The following is a 19,176-nucleotide window of genomic DNA, read 5'->3' as shown; positions in this document are numbered from 1 at the left end:
CATCTGTGGCGACAGATAACTATATCGCTGAAACATCCGCTGATGTGGAATCTGATATCCTCCACCCTGCAACGTTTGTCATGCAAGATGGTGGCAGCTGATAGTGGGATTTGTGTATTTATTAATTTTTCAGGAGGAGTTTGGACCACTCAGGCGGTGAATCACATGTAAAGTTTAGATGTGTCCTTTAAAACTTGTGCTATAGTCGTTCTCCACATCTATCACACACATACATGACAGAAAAGAGTCCTTGACCTGTCACTGAACTCACAGCTCTAGAAAGAACTAACCTGACGGTGCTTGATGATGTGGGAAACAACCACGCTGTTGTCCGCATCGCTGCAGGTGTGGTCCTGCGTGTTCCACTGACATCCCCACTGACTGCTTACACATGACATGCACCTGAAAACACAGAAATATGGACCAACTTGGATAAGGAAATACTTTCACATGCACAATCAGGGTAGAGCATGCACACACAAAAGCACACACAAACAACATCTAAAACATGCAAACTCATAAGAGAGCGTCCGGCACAAAAATCTATGTTGCTGACAATGAAATGGATCTCTGCAACTTCACATAAGCAAAGCTCGTTCATCACACGTTCCTCTGTGTGAAAGAAATGCAGAAAAAAATGAGGGGAAAAAAACAGCCAGGATCGACTTTCTTTTTTTGATTAATGAAAAGGAAACTGAGGCAATTTCCTCGGCTTGGTAATAGAAGCAGGAGCGAAAATGCAAGAGGTGCATTCAAAACCACCATGCATCACAATTTACAAACAGAGCCTTGATCTCTCATCTGCTCATGCACGGTGATACATTTACATCAAGGTTGTCAGATGATGCTGTGTTCCATGTCACTGTGTATTTTCACTGAGTGACAGAGCAGAACTGAAAGATTAACAGCCTGACTCACGGTGTGTTTTCAGATTTCCTCACTGTGGCAGCACAGTTGTAGAACATGAATTCCCGCGTGGCCAACTCCACAGTCTCATTCACAAAGATCCTGATAGCCACGGCCACAAAGTCTGAAGATACAGTAAAACAGTGGTTAAAATGTGATACACTAGCTGTTTATATGAATACAAGTTTTATCATATAAAAGATGTGAAGTATGCTTGTACATTTAAAGACAAAAAACAGAGCGATTAAATATTTTGATAAATCTCCTCAGAATCAGTTCAGTGATTATTTAACTGCCTGAACTGCATATTAGTGTATAAAAGCCAAAACTTGAGCTGTATTTAAAAAAAGTTTCATGTTTTGTTTTATAAAGGACTTTTTTTATGGGACTCACTTTGTTTTGGGCAAGATGTTTGCTGACTACTGATACAAAAAACTATAAACTGAAATAATAAAGCTTAAATTAGATTAGTGTGTTGATTTCGTGCAATTTTCTGGTGCAAATTTGTTGGACACTGTAAGTTCTTCAACAAAATGATGGAGAATTTGCCAGCTGACATTAACTTAACCTCATGTTTTTTTCAGCCCATTTCCCACCTTGGCCAGTTAGTAATGCAGCGTTAACCATCATGGAGAAGCACAGACATTAGACCTTAAAGACGACAGAAACATGGCAGGGTAATTAAAGAGACCATACCTTGGCCCTCAGGTGTTTTCGGTATAAGCCCAGGCTGGGGCAGATCACAGGAGACCTCACCAGAGTCTGACATGATGCCGTTACTCTGGAAAGACTCAATCTTGCATTGCAGACGGTCAGAGTGTCCAATGGTAGGAAGGGAGGGAATATTGATGTTCACCTGGACAGACAAAAACATACTGACTGGAAACTGTGGCTTCTTAGCCCGTAACATCTCACTGAATTTGTATCTCTGTGTAACCAAAGTTATAATAAAGAAACTGTTTCTCTTTTTAAAGAAAGAAACTGAGAAAGAGAAAGGAGGGACATGCTGCTGATGGGAATTCATGTGTGAGTCAGACGGGCAGGAACACAGAAGAAGTAAAAAATGGGGGAATAGGAAGAGGCTCTCCATCTTCAGCCATGCAGGTTATAATAAGACAGTTTGGATTTTTCTGGGTGGATCAATACAGAGCTGGAAGACCTAGAGCTTGAGGTCTTTGATTCCCAGTTTATTACTCAGTCTCTGCATGTAAGTGGAGTTAGGTACTGCAGAGAAAAGAGGGACAATAAAAGAGAACAAAGGAAGTCAGAGACAGTTTGAGTGAGGAACAAACAGAGCTGTACCTTGCCGGTCTTTCTGCAGGAAAGGTTTGAAGGAGAGAAGGATACAATCTTGACACACTGCTGCTTGGGGCTCCACAACCAGCCATTCTTCTCCTCTGCCCGTCGGCACTCAGACCTCCTGGTACACCTTCAGACGAAGGATGAGAAAATCCCATCAGCCTGAGCTGCACATGCCATGAATGCTTTCACAAAAAGTCAGTTTGTAAATAACAACTCAATGCCTACGTGACTTCCAGCAGGGTCTGTGCACAAAATAAAGATTTATGTATCAAAAAGAAAAACATGCAAGGTCCTCAATGGTAACTACATTAGTAGGGTCATTTTAACTTATGTATGTATATATATATATATATATATATATATATATATATATATATATATATATATATATATATATATATATATATATATATATATATATATATACCTTTAAGCAAAGTACTAAAAAAATACTCCTTTGTTCAAGCTTCCCAGCTGTGATCATCTAAGGTATTTGGTTAATAGGACATAATTTTAATGAAGCTATTCATATTATGTGATGATTAGAATTAGAATTAGAATTAGAATTCAACTTTATTGTCATTGCACATGCACAGGTACAGGGCAACGAAATGCAGTTTGCATCCATCCAGAAGTGCTTTAGTGATATAGATATATTACAATATATATTAGCAATAGTATAGATATGTAAGTATATTACAGAAATGATGCAAGAAATGAAACTGTTAAAGACAAAAACTGACTTTGCAATCAGACAAAATACACAGGAGCGATAAAAACATGTGACTTCTTTTTGATAAAATCAATCTAGCACTAAATGCAGCAAAGACTAAAATACATACTCTGAAGGAAATACAAACTAACATAGAGATGAACTGATATTGTGCACATAAACAGAAGTACAGGATATAATGCAACATCAAATTTGCACTGTAAATCACGCGGACTGAATTTTTTTCATAAATGAGAAGCAAACGAACTAAGCACTGCTTCAAATCATTTGGAGCAATTGAAGGAAAAGAAAAATTGCAGAATTATCCTATTCAAATGCTCAAATCATCGAATCGTTTGCCTGAGAAATGACTGAATTGATTAATTCTTTATGAAAAGTTGATGATTCATATTCTGTCAATTGACTTATCAACTGATAAATAGATTTCAGCTCTAATACTAAATAGCATGCACAATGTTGCACAGTAAGAGCATCGGTTATATCAGATAGTTCCAGAGGGACAGAGTTTGCTTCTTTTTCCTAGTCATGATCACATCCCTGTAAAACACATGATACATGCGCACTTTTCTACCCTCCAGACCCTGATAAATATAGACTGATGAGAGTAAATTGCACAGCCTGCCTTCGCCGTGTGGGGCTGACAAACAGCTTTAATTCCTTACGGCTGCACGGACAACAGGAGATGGAATATAAACACTGAGGGGTACTAAAAGTGTCTGCAATAAAACACTGAACAAATATCCTGCTGTGTTTTACAGATGGAATTGCATGTGTGGGTGTTTGTGTTAGTCTGTTGCTGTGTGCATGCATTTGTAAATGCATGCAAGAATGTACGTGTGTGTGTGTGTGTGTGTGTGTGTGTGTGTGTGTGTGTGTGTGTGTGTGTGTGTGTGTGTGTGAGATCCTTACCTGCCCTCCAAAACACACCAGCCACAGTAAGGGTCCCTCAGTCCCACGCATGATTGGCAGTCTTTCATTTCGAGGCACGTCTGCACTGGCACCTTGGTGATCTGGATTATTACAACGTGAAATATGATCAAAGGTGCACCTTACGGGAGACACTGGACAAAAATAACAAGTATTTAAAGTGTAGCTGTAAATGTTCCTTAGTATGTTGCAGGTGTGCAGAGTGGGAGCGAGTGGGGTCTCTCCTGTCTTCTCCCCATGTTTAATTACTTAGTTTATTCAACACAAAGCACTGAATGTTTACTGTAACCAGCGTGAAATTGTTTTCTTTTTTACATGTAAAAGCCAATCCATTAGATCTTATTTCAAGACATCAGTATTTTTCCGATAAAATCTGAATGTTTAACAGCATCAACATTAGAAACTCTTCCCCCTCTGCAGAAACAGATGTGAGTCAATATAATGAAAGCAAAACTTCTGAAATCGCAAACTTAAAAAAGCAATGGAGCAAATAATTTTGATTATTATATATTTATTTATTTTTTATAAAATGCTAATACTCGTGCTGTGATTGGTCAGCTGTGTGGATGTAAGAACAAAGCCATGATTCTGTATAGATCTGATTATCTATTCTTAATGCAGCTAGCGTTGCTACTTTTGGTTGTGATCTGTGAAGTCCATGTCTTCCCTTCTAAAAATACCATCTCAATATATAAATGGTATTGTATGTGCCCGCTCTCTAAGACAGTGAGCTTTCCTCTCCACATTAGACTGAGGCTGCTCAGCAGAGCTATTAACACTTTGTTTTATATTATAAGACATTTTGAAAGCAACATCTCTCATTTTAATCAAGGCAGCTTTCTACAGTGGCACCATACAGGCTTTTCTCCGTGCATAACCACAGCATAGTTTTTGGGTTTGGATCAATTTTTCTCTTTTAAATGAATACAGTCATTGTGGAGCTCAGTCTTAGCACCAGCAAGTACTCTGCCAGAATTTTAATGTATAATAAGTGTTAAATATACACACACACCCTTTTCTCTGTGGTAATGTAGAGGTGGCTCTGGCTTTGGTCAAGGAAAAGGTTCTTGTTGACCTTCTCTCCTATGTTGTTGCCAACATAGGAGTACGGCTCGTTGCCATATTCACCTGGTCTCAGGTGTACCTGGACAAAATAAACAAAAGACAAAAGGTAAGAGAAATTTGAGGTTTTAAATTCACTTGATACACCTTCCCTCAGATAAAAGTTTAAACTGAGGAAAAAAATATCCAACAAAAAAAACCACAAGAGAACTCAACCTTGAAGACCTCTCCGTTGGCGCTGCCCAAAAAGGCGATCGTGTGGTCATTCTCCACAGCAACAGTTACAGCAGTCAGATGGACCGACATGGTCAACGCTGCATCTGCCTTTAAGGCAAATGCTGGCTTGCTTGCCAGAGGCGAAAGCAAATGTTCTGCACCACACTTGAAGTTTCCCAATGCATCCTTCTGTAAAGGGAAAGGATAACAAGAAGGGACGATCAGACATTGCTTGCTTTTCACTCCAATAACATTAACTGTCTTTGCAGTACTGTTCGTATCCTACTTAAACTTTATAACAGAGATGGGAAATGTGCTTTGAACACTCGACTATTTTAATCTACAATCTAAAATTGACTTTGTTTTGACTGATCATTTCTTTGATTACAATAATGAATTAAAATAATGAATAAAAATTACAAGTAAGTATTTGCTTTAGAGTTGGAAGTCTGAGACGAGAACAATAGGAAAACTCGTGTTAACGATCACTTAACAAGAAACTACTAATACATGCAAGTAAAAAATGTAAAATAACCAGTTAAGTTGGGCCATAACTAAAAAAGTCTTTGGCATATTAAAATTGTTCATGGAATACTTCAATTATTTCTGAGTAGGTACTGATCTCGGTATTAAGCTCAGTCTCTCTAAAGTAAATACCCTACAGCTGCAGACCCTATGGTGGGAGCTGGAGATGTGAAACAGCTAAAATATCAACCAGTGGTGCAGGGTAGCAGCGGTCTTGACATGTCAGAGGCAGCAAAGGGAAAATTTTAAAACATGAATAGACCGCCAAATTTGACAAGTGTATTTAGTACATGGAGAGAGGAGAGTGATCCATATTAAAGTTCGGCCTATAACTTGAACAAAGGCGTAATTTTGGTGGTTTTATTTTTCTACACCACAAAGGCTGGTTCTAAATCAAACAATCAATAAGTGATTGAAGTTAAACTTTAAGCTTTAACTCAAGGCATTTTACCAAATCTTTGCCAAAACTTCTTTGAGAATTTGAGCCATTTTTATACACAGTCCCCCTTTTTTAGAGGTTTAAAACCAACTGGATATTCGACTGACAAGTAGTTCCAGGTGAGGCCAGTTCCCTTGTTACTTCATGACAAATGAAGTGGACGTAATATTTGAAGGTGGTTTGAAGTGTCGAATTTACATTTTATAGCTTTTCTTTCTAATTGTAAATAAAAATCCCCAAATACATGTCAGTGCAAGTGAGATAGGCTAGCATTCAGCTGAAAAAATAAACCAGAATCTGGTGACCTGTCCACAGTGTACCCTGCCTCCCACCCTAAGACAGCTGGGATAGGCTCCAGACGCCCCTCACAACCCTGAAAAAGGATAAGCGGAAGCGAATAGATGGTTGGACAGAAATAATAAAAACTTCAGGAATAAAAAAAAATTAAAAATCTGGTACTTTCTTAGAAAATAAGGAATGAAATGGCCAGCTCAGCAACACATAAAGACCTGAGAAAAATTATTTCCATAGATAAGAAAAATGGCTTCATAACATCTAAGTCAAAAACACCCAGGGGTGGTAGACATATCACAACACCTCCATGAATGGGAATAGAACAAGGTTCAAACTATCGGTTACACTCAATAACAAGAGGATCAGATTAAACTTTGCCAAAGAAAATCTGAAAGAACCTTTACAGTTCTGAAATAAAAAAATCTTTGGATAGGTGAAACCAAGGGGGGCTCCTTTGCCTCCCTCCTGCTGTGTGCCCAGCCTGGAGGCTGCGGTCTGTGACCGGCTCCCGGTGCAGACAGCTCCCTGTTATAGTGTTTCCTCACTTGGCTCTTGCGAGCCCAGCCCAATTTTTACTCTTTAAGTGTGCGCGTGTGTGTGTGTGTGTGTGTGTGTGTGTGTGTGTGTGTGTGTGTGTGGGGGGGGGGGGGGGGGGGGGGGGGGGGGGATATGTGTGTATTCACATCATTTATGTTAATGAGAGTGTGGGGAGTGAGTTGGAGGGTGGGGTGGGCTGCTTTTAACTATGTAAAGCACTTTGTGCTACATTTTTTTGTATGAAAAGTGCTTTATAAATAAAGATTGATTGATTGATTGAAGATAAATAGCATGTCTGTGAAGGTTCTCAGTCATCCATGTCATCGTAGTCTAAGGAGCTTGGAAAGAAAAGTGTCTGGACTTCTTTAAGTTGCTTGAAGACGTTTCACCTCTCATCCGAGAAGCTTCTTCAGTTCTAGGGTCAAATGGTGGAGAGTCCCAGATTTAAAGAGAAGTGAAAGAAGCCATCTATGTCCACTGTGGACAGCCATCTTTGAACAGAGGCGGTGGCTTACGACACCAACTGTCTGCTATCTATAATCAAGTTTTGAGATCCCTTCACAGCCACTTGCATCCTGGGCCATTTGACCTCAAGAAATCACATGATAGGGTGGGGCTAGGTTTCACAATGAGCTTATCCGAAACCTTGGCTGATTGGGACCTACACCCCTTTTTTTACACCTTGGCTTGTGTGATTAGGAAAAGAATATATTGTCCCTTTTGGGGGAATCCTCCCACAGGGCTTAAATCTGGAACTTTCCACCATTTGACCCTAGAACTGAAGGAGCTTCTCGGATGAGAGGTGAAACGTCTTCAAGCAACTTAAAGTCCAGACGCTTTTCTTTCCAACCTTCTTAGACCAAGATTAACAGCCTGAACCAGAATGATGGGTAGAGAAAAATATGGAGGGGTGAGAAGCAGCTCATGATCAGATTGGGCATATATAGCTGCCACTGAAACTGGGTCACTACTGTCTGATTACTGTGACTGCTGATCGAAACAGAAACAGAAGGATGAAATGTGAAGTGTACAGGGCTATACTCTCTGCTTAGATTCAGACAAATGCTAAACAAAAAACCCCAAAAAATACTGAAGCCCCCTAATTAAAGTAGAAAGTCTGCACTTTAGCCACGTCTTGATTGTGTGATTTAAAATCCACTGTGGTGGTGTACAGAGACTACAAGAATTGTGTCTTTCACAAATTCTCATTGGACACTGTTGCATTGTAAAGGAAGTGTATGAGCCTTGTTTTTTAAGACTTGGTCAGATTACAAGTTATCCAGGGAACGAATTAAATGTTGAGATTTTATAATAAAAAGTGATAACTGCATTAAAGATTATAATTATACCAATCTGAGTTTTTCAAAACATTCTTTTAAATTAGAGTCAGCTGACAAAGAAGCACTTACAGAAATTTTTGAAGTGCATGCTGTGTAGGTTTGAGATGAGTAGGGTACGTCCACAGCAGGAACCCCAGAAATCTCCCCAGAGTCACTGTAGCATGCACTGATTATATCCATCAGCTGCTGATTGATGGAGTTCAGCGGGTACATGCAGAGAGCAGAGTCGCTTTCGTCGTCATCTGGATGAGCCACCATGAAGAGGACTTTTGTGAATGAGGTGACCGTCCCATAATTACCAGATTGAGACATGACCCGTGCCAGCTCTTTTCCTGGAAAAGTCACATATGCAGCTTGGACTTTGTTGTACCGGTTGTTTGTACCGCAGGTTAACTGGAGCTCTGTGTACGAATAGTAATGTTGGTCATTTTCACAAAGACGAGACACAAAAGTCAAGTTTTTGTTATCTGTGCCATCGAGAGTCCGAGAAAAGAGGAAATACACAAAACCATCCTCTTTGAAGGCATGTTGGAAGTCGTGTAAGTACTTGAGGACAAATGGCGCCGTCTGTACCGCTGATGCCTCAATGATGTTCTCAAACACAACCCAGTCCTGGTAGTCCTCAAGGATTCGTGTGCTGATTAGTTTTGTACTGTCCAGGCTTCCATAGCCCTTTCCAACAAGGAACACTTTGAAGGTCCGGCCATTTTTTGTGTAGTTGGACATGACGCTCACCACGTTCACATTATCCTCTATGCTAGCCACGTAAGTCCTCTCTCCTTTGTTGTCATTGTAATACAACTCTTGTTCTACATTAGACAGGTTGAGGAGGGAACATATGCCTCTGTACCGACTGCCACATACTATTAGTGAACCATTGGATGGGTGAACCAGCAGAAGTTTGTTGCTGTTGGGCATGAGCACTGTGTCCTGACAGCCTGAAGCAGGAGGTGTACATGTTTTGGCATCTTTTTTTGGGCCCGTCTCAGTGCGGGCCTCCTTCTGGAGGGACGGGCTCAGCTGGAAGATATTGTTGACTGCTCCCAGGTAGATGCGACCAGTCTGTGGGTCCTGGACCACATTGTTAATCAGGCTTTCAGAGATGAATTCCACAGTGGGGATTTTTCCACTCCCCCCTTGGGCTTGAGAGACTGACAGCCAGAAGAGGAAGAGAAGGATGGAGACCCAGCTTGCCATCTCTGGAAGGAACAGAAAGGAAGAAGTGTTTTATTATTAATGAAGTTAAATGGAACTTTAAATGCACATTAACTATCAGCAACATGACACATCAACAAAGGGTTTGTGTGTAGTTAATATAACCCCACATACATACACATATACTCATACATAAAACTGAAGGTAAATCAGTTGTCTTTACACTGGTTCTAAGCAACAAGCCTGCTTCACTGGGAGGGGCTGAGGGTCAGTTTGAGGTCAGGACTGTGTGCAGGCCAGTCAAGTTCTTCTACATCAAACTCCGTCATCCATGTCTGTATGAACCTTGCTTTGTGCACTGGCACACAGTGTGCACTGGCACATTGGAATAGGAAACACCCACTGACTGTGACTGCGACTGCGGAATATTTAGTAGGGAGAAAATTTCACGACTGGACTTGCTGCACAGGTGACGTCCTATCAGGGTACCACACTGCAATTCCCTGAGTTCCTGAGAGTGACAAATTCTTTCACAAATGTTTGTAGAAGCAGTCTACATGCCTAGCTTCTTGATTATATTCAACTGGAAGTGATTGGAACACCTGAATTCAATGATTTGGATGGGTGAGTGAATACTTTTGGCAATATAGTGTATTTTTAGAAAATCTGCACATGGAGACATTAATAGGGTTGCACTAGGCTATACACCTGAAGTTATAGCCTAGTGTATATACAAAAGTAACATGAAGTAATTTGAATGAACTGGGATTTTAAGGTGTACAACACATGAAGCATATCCCACTTTAGAGTCACAGATTTAAGTTATGGGGCTAAAACCATTTAAAAACTGCCTCGAGATGACAGCGCATGGCGTAGGTGTTTGTGTCTGACTCAACTCCCTGATCCAGTTATATTACGGGGGGGAGGGGGTTGAATTCAATTGACTTATCTCAAGCCATCACTGGTGAAAAAAATAAAACTGGTTTGTGTAGGGGTAAAAAAGACAAGGATAACAACTAGATCTCAACCCATAACACAATAAACAACTCTTTAAAAAGCTTGGATCACATCCAACTTCATTTACACTTGCTTTTTTTCCGCCCTAACAGCCGCACAATGTGTTTAGGAAGTACACTGTTTTGTCTCAGGAAATATGATCACACAACATCCTTGTAAACTACAGACAGCTTCATGTACCGGCTAACAGCAGGTGCCTGCGGAGCCTTCGTTCACTGCTGTTTGCGCAGGCTGTGGTAAATATGGAACTGCAGGTGGCTTTGAAGCAGCCATTGCCCACACAGCAAATGTTAGTGTATGTTTGCATGTGGTTTCAGTCTTGCACACACTCAGTAGTATCCTCCTCCTCATATCATCTTGCCAGTCAAGTTCACAGACACATTTGTCAATGTCACTTGCCAAAACTGTGTTTTATTATGTCAACCTGCCTTTGCTCACTGGACTAAGTGGGAAGACCACTGATTGGACATTTGCCTGGGGGGGGGGGGGGGGGGGGGGGGGGCGCATGGCCGTTAATTTCACTGGCAACACTCATTTTCATTTAAGTAGACAATTCGATTTCTTAGCCCCCCCCCCCAATTTACTGCCTCAAACTATCCACCCCCCCTTAACCCATTTCATTACATAAATGTATTGTGCCCTTTTCAATTCATAGTCTTAAATATTTCCATTAAAATGGGAATGGTGCAATAAAATCCCTCTCTCTGCTTATTCAGGACAGAAATGTGTGCGGCAGCTTTTTTTACAGCTTTAATTAAGGAGGGGCGGTAAGTGTTATGCCAAGATTTAACTGAGAGGAAAAGACCAAAAAAACAGAAAAGAAATCTTGAGTTTACGTGCACAGTACAGAGTGGACAAAATAAAGGGTATATTATGTAAACTATTATTTCAGCTCTAAAGTAACACAACTTCAATTTCAAAGGACATATCCATCGGCAATTACAAGCCCGTGTCAGCTTTAAGCGGCAGGACAATAACGCTTGTGCTTGAGTTTTCAGGGAAGCTTCACAGAAACTGCACGAGTTGCAAAACAGCCTCACAGCCTCAAAATGTTGACATCAAAAGCAAAACAGAGACAACTTTCACTGACAAAGTGAGGTGGCAAACTGCAAAAATGTCCACAGAGAAAAACTAAAAGGAAAAAATGGTATTAAAGGAAAAAAATCACCATAGAATGAAATCAGCAGCTCTGTGATCTGTAAACAAAAACTGTACTCTGAGCAAATTTAGGGTGACATTGTATGTAGTATGTAAGTTGGTATACTAATTTTATCATATAAAGGTGCCATCTGACTATTATTATGTTTTGACTAGACAGATTCAGGTAGTCTAACAAGCTACATGACCTTTAATGTGCATTTTTTCTGCTTAAGAACATACCTGTCAAAAACACTGTCAGCACACTCCTGTACATACAATTACACCTACTGCATATCTGCACACCTACAGAATGAAATTAAACAGCTGTTTGTATACTGCCACAATGTACAATTCCCACTTTTTAATGGATTGTCTACAGACATGGTGTAGATAGATGACTCTGTGTCTTTCACTAAAAACTATAATATCCCCTTTACTATCAATTTACCCTGATATGACATACCACACAGAAAAAAAGTGGATTATGTCAGTAGTATCCTGTGACAAAAAAAATTACTTGATTTCTTTTAACTCCCAATAAAACTTTCTCAGACCACAAATTCAAGGACAATCATCTCTGGACACTCATTTAGGTTTCAGAAAACTCCAGAATCACTTACAACTGCAACTTCAAAGGGTGCTTTTCCTATTCATGCAAATCCTATGGCCAGTCCCTGATCAGACAAAAAAAATGTGTCACACAAATTTCCCTCAGATGTTGCATTGTGGGTCAGTGCAAACGAATTTCTTAACATATTTCAAAAGAGCCTGTTCTCTCCTAAGATGTCTCCTTCTGTCACTCTGTCACTTTTTATCCTTTTTTTTCATGGGCTTAATCCTTAACGCTGGAATTAAAGAGGCTTCAAAGAGCTGAGCAGATACAGACGCCTGGTGGGGGTGGCACAGGTGGAATGAGGCCCATTTCTCCCCAGACCAACCCACCTCTTTTTTCAACATGTCTGCTGTGAGAGAACATGACAACTGGGCATATCATCCAACACGCGGCTATTCTGAATAAATAAAAGCCTGCTAAATTTAGAGGCTGCGTGCTGCATCAGCCTGCAGCTAATGAAGCCTCCAATGGCCTGGAATAAATAATAATGAAACACATCATGCACTAATGAAGCTGGCACATCTGAAAAATATGATCTGGTGAAAGTCAATTTTCAAATTCAAACAGCCTGAAGCCAGCACTGAATTGACCTTAAATTAGGCATTTCACCTCATTCCTTTTCACGTGATTGTTTGTGGTTACGGAAAGAAAAAAAATCTTTGAGCTTTAGAACTTCTTTAACTCTTCACACGAATGCTTAAATGGGCCAATTCTGGTCTTTAGCAGTTTTTACAATTATGTAAGTACAGCTTCAGGTTAACTACGAAACATATTATAATGTGTTATTTATTTAACAAGAATAAATAATGACACAGTCTAGAGTGTTGTGTTGTGTCTCAACACACAGGCTATTTTTCTGACAGGTAAAGTTTAGCTGAAACAGCAAATTTATAACAGAATGGCTGAAAAAGAAAAAAATTAAATTACGAAAACCTGATTGCTGTGTTGGGGCCTTAAGAGAGCTGTGCATAAATGAATGCCCACAACTGAAGCAACGTTTTAGAAGCTTCTCTACTTTTAGAAGACTAGTGGGAAAAGATTCCTTCATAGTGATGTGACAGAGTCATACAGAAAATGATTACTTTGGGTCATTCGTGCTAAAGTCTTTTCTAAAAGCTACTGAACCATGGGGTGCACTTTTTTTCATGACTGTTTATAGTAGGTTGTATTTACTTTAAACACATGTAAAACTGTATCATTCTTCTTAACTATGCATATATTTACAAAGCTTGTAGAAACCTTGAGATGAAAAATTAATTCAGTCCCACCACAGGGTAGTCACCTCACTGTCACTCAGCAGTTTAACAGGTAGTTTGCACCTAGTTAAAACTAATGCTGTCTGTTACAGCGGTGCTTGAAAATTCTTCATGAATAAATCATTCAGAGAGGTTATAATGTTCAGTTTTAGTATTCAGCTTTCATTCTTTTGGATTTGCTGATTTGTGTTGTTCTTGAATTTTAACACATTATAAAGAAAAATGCTGCAGTTATCCACCCTCTGATCTAAAAAAAAAGAATGGCATTGTAGCACAAATGTAGTAATTTTAATGCAAATGCTGTGAAAATATGAGCTACCAGTAGGTCTTGGGGCAGATCTCCAGAGAGCAATTTCTAGCACTCGGTATGTAAAACTAAGTGAAAATGAAACTAGGCAACAACAGAAAACTAAAGGAGCGGTGCAACTAATGCTTTTTTCCATTGTGGAAGAAAGTAGGAAGTACACATTTTGTTATTTGTTATAAATGAGATGTACAAACCTCAAATACCTAAACGCTCTGAACATTTTAAGGCTCAACAGTATCTGTAAGTTGTGTTGTCCAGTCCTTACAATATTAACTGGCATAAAGACCTGTGAAAACTGTTTTGTTCTCCTCAGACAAACTATATCAGTAGTGTTGTCAATAAACCGCATTTCCTAAACAGTACTTGTTTAAGCTAAGTTGACTACTCACCTCACCATAACGACACCAAACTGAAGATTCAGCTCAGAGTTGAATGAGCCATACGAACACGATGTGCTACACCGCTCTGATATGTAGTCTCCAATTCAAATGTACTCCTTCGGTTTGAGAGAAGCGAAGTAGGACAGCTAAACTGTTGAGGTATGGCATGCACAGGCTTGCCTGTAGCACATAGGTGTGGCTTTTTTGTTTCCTTGCTTATCATTTCACACATGCGCAAACACACACCTTTTATTGACAAATACAGAACCATTTCTTCCACCCTTCCTCCATAAGGTAGGCCATGTCTGGACAGGAGAAGCAGCTTTCAACAGAGAAAAAAATGAAAGATATTAAATTGAAAAATGGAAGGTGTGTGCACCCTACACACACACAAATCCACAGGCTTAGAGATACATGTGCAAGCCCCAATACATGAAACCAGCTCAGCTTGAAGTGCTGACGAGGTAATCCTGCTCAGACCACACAAAGACACTCTTCTCTTCAAACTGCCATGCTGTGTTTCTTTGACACAGGGGCACTAAAACCCAGCATGGCAGTCAACACGCCTCTTGGCCAATCCTAAGGAGGAAGTCTGCAAGTGTGTCGTGGTAAGGGAGCAAAAGATCAGGAAGGAGATAGCAGAATTGAAATTCTGGAGAAATATGTCTCTGATGATTAGATTAGATCAGATGCACAAACGGTTACATAACTGCTGACCCGGCAAGTTTTGAAGCGGCATGAGTCCCCTCGCCCTTATTAAAATAGATACAGAAAGGAAACTGATATAATAAATGAAGAAACAGACACCCTACCCAGAAAATCTAACAGGATATCACCCCATACTGCGATCATTCATATTCAGCACTTTCTTTACTGGAGAGCTGCCTTTGACAGCTCTGACACTGATGTGAAACCACTTTCCCTGTTATACACTGATATAAGTGAAGTACGATTAAATTAGCAGCCTGTCCCCAGAGAAGTCGACCCCGGGTAAAGAGAGGTGAACGCGGGGTTAATGCTCTGATTCAAACCTTACCATGTCTCTAACAACATGTAGCATGCTGAAAAAGCATGATAAAATGAGCCCAAGGAGATACAACAACCCAGGTTGAGAGCCATGACAAGGAACTGGAACTGAGGGGTGGATCCTTGTCCTTTATTTTCCTGCCACCACCAAGGAAACCACAGGCAGAACAGAAGCATTGTTAAAAGATGAAACATGAAGCGGGAGAGTGTGGAGAACTCTTTCTCTGCATGTCTTCCATTCCCCCACCACTTCCTTTTTTGACATGCAAAAAGTCTTGTCCCATGCTCGGAGTAAAATTGTTTCACAAGTTGTAAAGGAGGGCTGGTGTGACGATGGTAATCCAATTTCCATATGAACAATTACCCTGCCGTCAGGGCTGGCAGTTCATTTATTTCAATTTGACTGACTGGGAAAACCATGCTCACCAAAAGCAGCCAGCCCAGCCATTGTATTCAGGGCACCAGGCACAGAGGGGGTGGGGTTGATGGGGCTGGTCCATTTTAGCGGGATCCAGCTGCTCTGGCCTAAATTTGCTAACACCTTTAAAGTTGTCCCATGACCCAAGAGTGTGTGTATCACACGTTGCTCTCTTATTAGACCGTATGTGCCCCAATTCTCACATCTCTGGGTTTCTGCCTGTGTGTACGTGTGTGTCTACATGCATCTGTCCTCTTGTGTATGTTTGTCTGTTATGATGTATGACCATGAGTCAGCCGGTGCGAGCATAACCTGCGTGCACACATGCACACGATCCTTTTAGGCCCAGCAGTTTTCCTCATTAGGACTGATAGACTGTTTGTGTGTCTGTTTACCGCTCCGTCACCATTTTCAAGGCTCCTGCTATCTCCCTTCTGCCAGCTGGACACTTGAGCAGCAAGAGCGCAAAACCACAGGCTTGCACACACAAACTACTTGAGCAGAGTACACATTTAAATGTGCTTGTGTTCAGCGACACATACACACACACACTCACTCACTCACTACCAGGCTTCTCTGCCTCATACCGCCCGGCAGCTGACCTCTATGTCTCTTGTAATCTCTCAATCTCTGTTTGTCTCTCAAACAAACACAGAAATTCAACCTCTTCTGTCTGGCCAACAGCAGCTTGGGCTAATCTCCCAATGCTAACTGGCCTCCCCAACCCCAGCTGGATGCTGCAACTCTCCAGTGGGACAGAGTGGCTGTTTGCAGTGTGGACACAGCTGGCAGATGCGGGAAACTTGATTAAACAGCCTGGCCTGGCAGAGAAAAGGTACTTTCAGGAGCCAGTGCCTCTTCCGACTGCCATTGCGGCCACATCCAGACATTTACTAATGCATACTAACAGCTGTAGGGTGCAGACAAGCATACCCGAACCCAAAACAAATGCAATTTTTGGGAAATAATAAACCTATATTTTAATATTAAAAAGTTTAGCACTGTGTAACATCCTCTATTCTTTTAATTACAGTCTGGAAACATATGGGAACTGAGACCAGTTGCTGGATTTTTGGGAGAGGACTCTTATTCCATTCCTGTCTGATATGGAATTCTCGATACTCGAGTCCTGGGTCATCTTTTTCGTGTTGTTTGTTTCATGATAGTCCAAATGTTGTCAACTGGTCAAATGTCTGGACTCCAGGAGGGCCAATTCAGCTCCTGGACAGTTCCACTATGTAGCCATGATCTTATAATAGAGACATGTGTCATTCAGCATTGTCTTGCTGAAATATGCAAGGTCAAAAGTCAATGGGTGCTTGTGTTGCTCTAATCTGCTTATACACCTTTCATACACCGTGATGTACAGGCTGCCAGTTCCACTAATGTACCCCCCATACCATCAGAGATGCAGGCTTTTGAGGCATCAAGCTGGATGTTCCCTCTCCGTTTTAGTCTAGAGGACATTACATCCATTTTTTTTCCCAAAAAGACATTAAAATTTCCACTTTGCCTCAATCCATTTTAATTTAGTTTTGTCCCATTGAAGATGTTTCTAGTTCATGTTCATTTATGGTTTCTTCTTTGCGTGACAAAACTTTAGCCTAAAATCGTGGATGGCACAGTGAACTATGTTTGTAGACAATGGTTTCTGGAAGTGTTTCCGAGCCCATGCAGTGATTTCCATGATACAAACGTGCCTGTTTGTAATTCAGTGCTCCCTGGGAGTCCAAAGATCACAGAATTGTTCCACAATTTATAGATGCAGATTTTTGCAAAACATCTGCTCATCTTTACTTCTGAGAAATTCTGCCTCTCTAAGATGCTCTTTTTATACACAATCATGTTACTGACCTGTTGCCAGTTAACCTTATTAGATGCAAAACCTTCCTCCAGATGCTGGTTTTTTTCCCCCACATGGTACATTTTCTCAGTTTACCAGCTTGGTGCTTTCTGTGTGAATAATATATGGGGTTGCAAATCATTCCATATTGTTTTTATTTAAACTTTATAAAGCGTCCCAACTGTACTGTATCGTGCATTGTATTTCTACACCCACAGTTGAAACTCTAAAATATTTTCATTATCCGTCAGTCAATTAATATTCTAGTCTTGTTTTTATTGACATAGTTTTGATGAATAATATACCAACAGATCAGAAAACGAGTCCAATGTTTCGTCAGTCTACTACACAAACAATCCACTCACTGTGTCAGCGCTGACCCTCATTTCCTTTTGACTCAACAACTGCTTAGCTGCGGGGAATTTTTTATTTCACCATCTTCTGTCAGAGGCCAGACTCCTTTTTTCAGAACAGGTAATAACTCGGTGTATTGCTCAAGGGCATTTCAGCGCGTCGGAAGCTTGCTCTCACACACAGAAAGTTAAATCCCTGCTTCCGTGGGTTGAAGGGCAGCTTCTCTAATCCGTGCACCACCCTGAGGTGATCCCCTGGTCCAGGACCACAATCACCTTGCACTTACATATAAAGAACAGCTCACACTCACATACTGACACACATACAGTGACAATTAAGAAGTCAGGCAGGCAGACTGACTGCTGGGAAGGAATCCATTACACAGCTTATTGGTTATAATGATTTCACTTCCCCAGCATAAACGCCAATGAGCCATGAAGGTATCTTGTAATGTGGTTTAGTCTCAGTGCCCAGCTTTCGTTTTGTTTCAAGGAGAACACTGATCTTATAGTCTCTGATTTGCTTGCCTTCCCATGTATAGGAACAAGAAACCTGTGTAGTAGTGGACATTAAGATATAACTTTACGGTTGAACGCTAATAAACCCACAATCTAGGACTTATGTCTGTGTGGTGTTAGCACAAATGCTAAAGCCTCATGGTTACCCAGTGAAACATCAAAATGCACTTTATTAAAAGATATGTATATTAAAAAGAAAACTTGTTTATACCATTTATGAATATGCCATTTTCTGTTAACTTCATTGATAAATAAGGTACTTAACAGCTGTCTCTCTGTTCATTTAGTGTATTCAATATAACCCTTTCCTACACAGCCTTTAAGTTGCTGACCAGCTCAGTACAATGACATGCCTTGGTTGAGACATGGAATTTTTAGGTTTTGTGGTTCTTTTTCCCATCACCATCCCCCAAAAGGGACAACCCACACCACAGGTTAAATACCTGAGACTCTCCACCAACTGCATATTGAACTCCAGACCTAAAGTAGTCCAGCTGCCTTCTTTTTTCAGCCTCTCAAGACTACACGAACCGTATGACTGCGAATCTACACATACATAATACTGTGAATGCTGGTGCAACTGCTCACTGACTAAATGTCTGGGCATTATCAGACTTATTTCATAAGCGATGAGCAATAGAAGATGTTCCTTACTGATTTTATCTGGTAGCAGACGCCATAGTGAGAAGACAGGCAAACAGCCTTAGTGTAAATGTGTGTGAATTAAACATTCAGTGGTTCAGGAGTGGAAACCAACTCGTGTAAATTAATAGATGATACTCTGAGTTTCAGTTTGAGTCAGAACTGGGATGGAATAATTTAAAAACTCTCCATGTAATGATGCGCCTTTTTATCTAGCCACTCTGCC

At 40.6% G+C, this 19,176-nt stretch overlaps 1 protein-coding gene across 3 annotated transcripts in view; it reads right to left on the bottom strand.

Annotated features, from left to right (window-relative positions):
* The window catches only part of LOC308384705 (plexin-B2-like), a 147,725-nt gene that overhangs the window by 51,520 nt on the left and 77,029 nt on the right, over positions 1–19,176 (bottom strand). For 2 of the 3 annotated variants that reach the window (XM_080863290.1, XM_080863289.1), the window contains 8 exons: positions 8,351–9,480; positions 5,147–5,335; positions 4,881–5,012; positions 3,851–3,951; positions 2,209–2,335; positions 1,603–1,762; positions 919–1,030; positions 291–402 (listed from right to left, as the gene is read on the bottom strand). In XM_080863290.1, coding sequence (XP_080719416.1) covers positions 291–402; positions 919–1,030; positions 1,603–1,762; positions 2,209–2,335; positions 3,851–3,951; positions 4,881–5,012; positions 5,147–5,335; positions 8,351–9,478 — 2,061 coding nt within the window. In that variant the 5' untranslated portion in view covers positions 9,479–9,480. Of the gene's footprint in view, positions 1–290; positions 403–918; positions 1,031–1,602; positions 1,763–2,208; positions 2,336–3,850; positions 3,952–4,880; positions 5,013–5,146; positions 5,336–8,350; positions 9,481–14,158; positions 14,276–19,176 lie in introns of those variants that run through there. The other variant, XM_080863291.1, reaches the window with a different exon arrangement.

This window comes from Rhamphochromis sp. 'chilingali' (genome assembly GCF_963969265.1).
Source record: "Rhamphochromis sp. 'chilingali' genome assembly, chromosome: 2".
In the NCBI taxonomy this organism is placed as follows: Eukaryota; Metazoa; Chordata; class Actinopteri; order Cichliformes; family Cichlidae; genus Rhamphochromis; species Rhamphochromis sp. 'chilingali'.
This window is presented reverse-complemented; position numbering and strand designations above follow the sequence as displayed.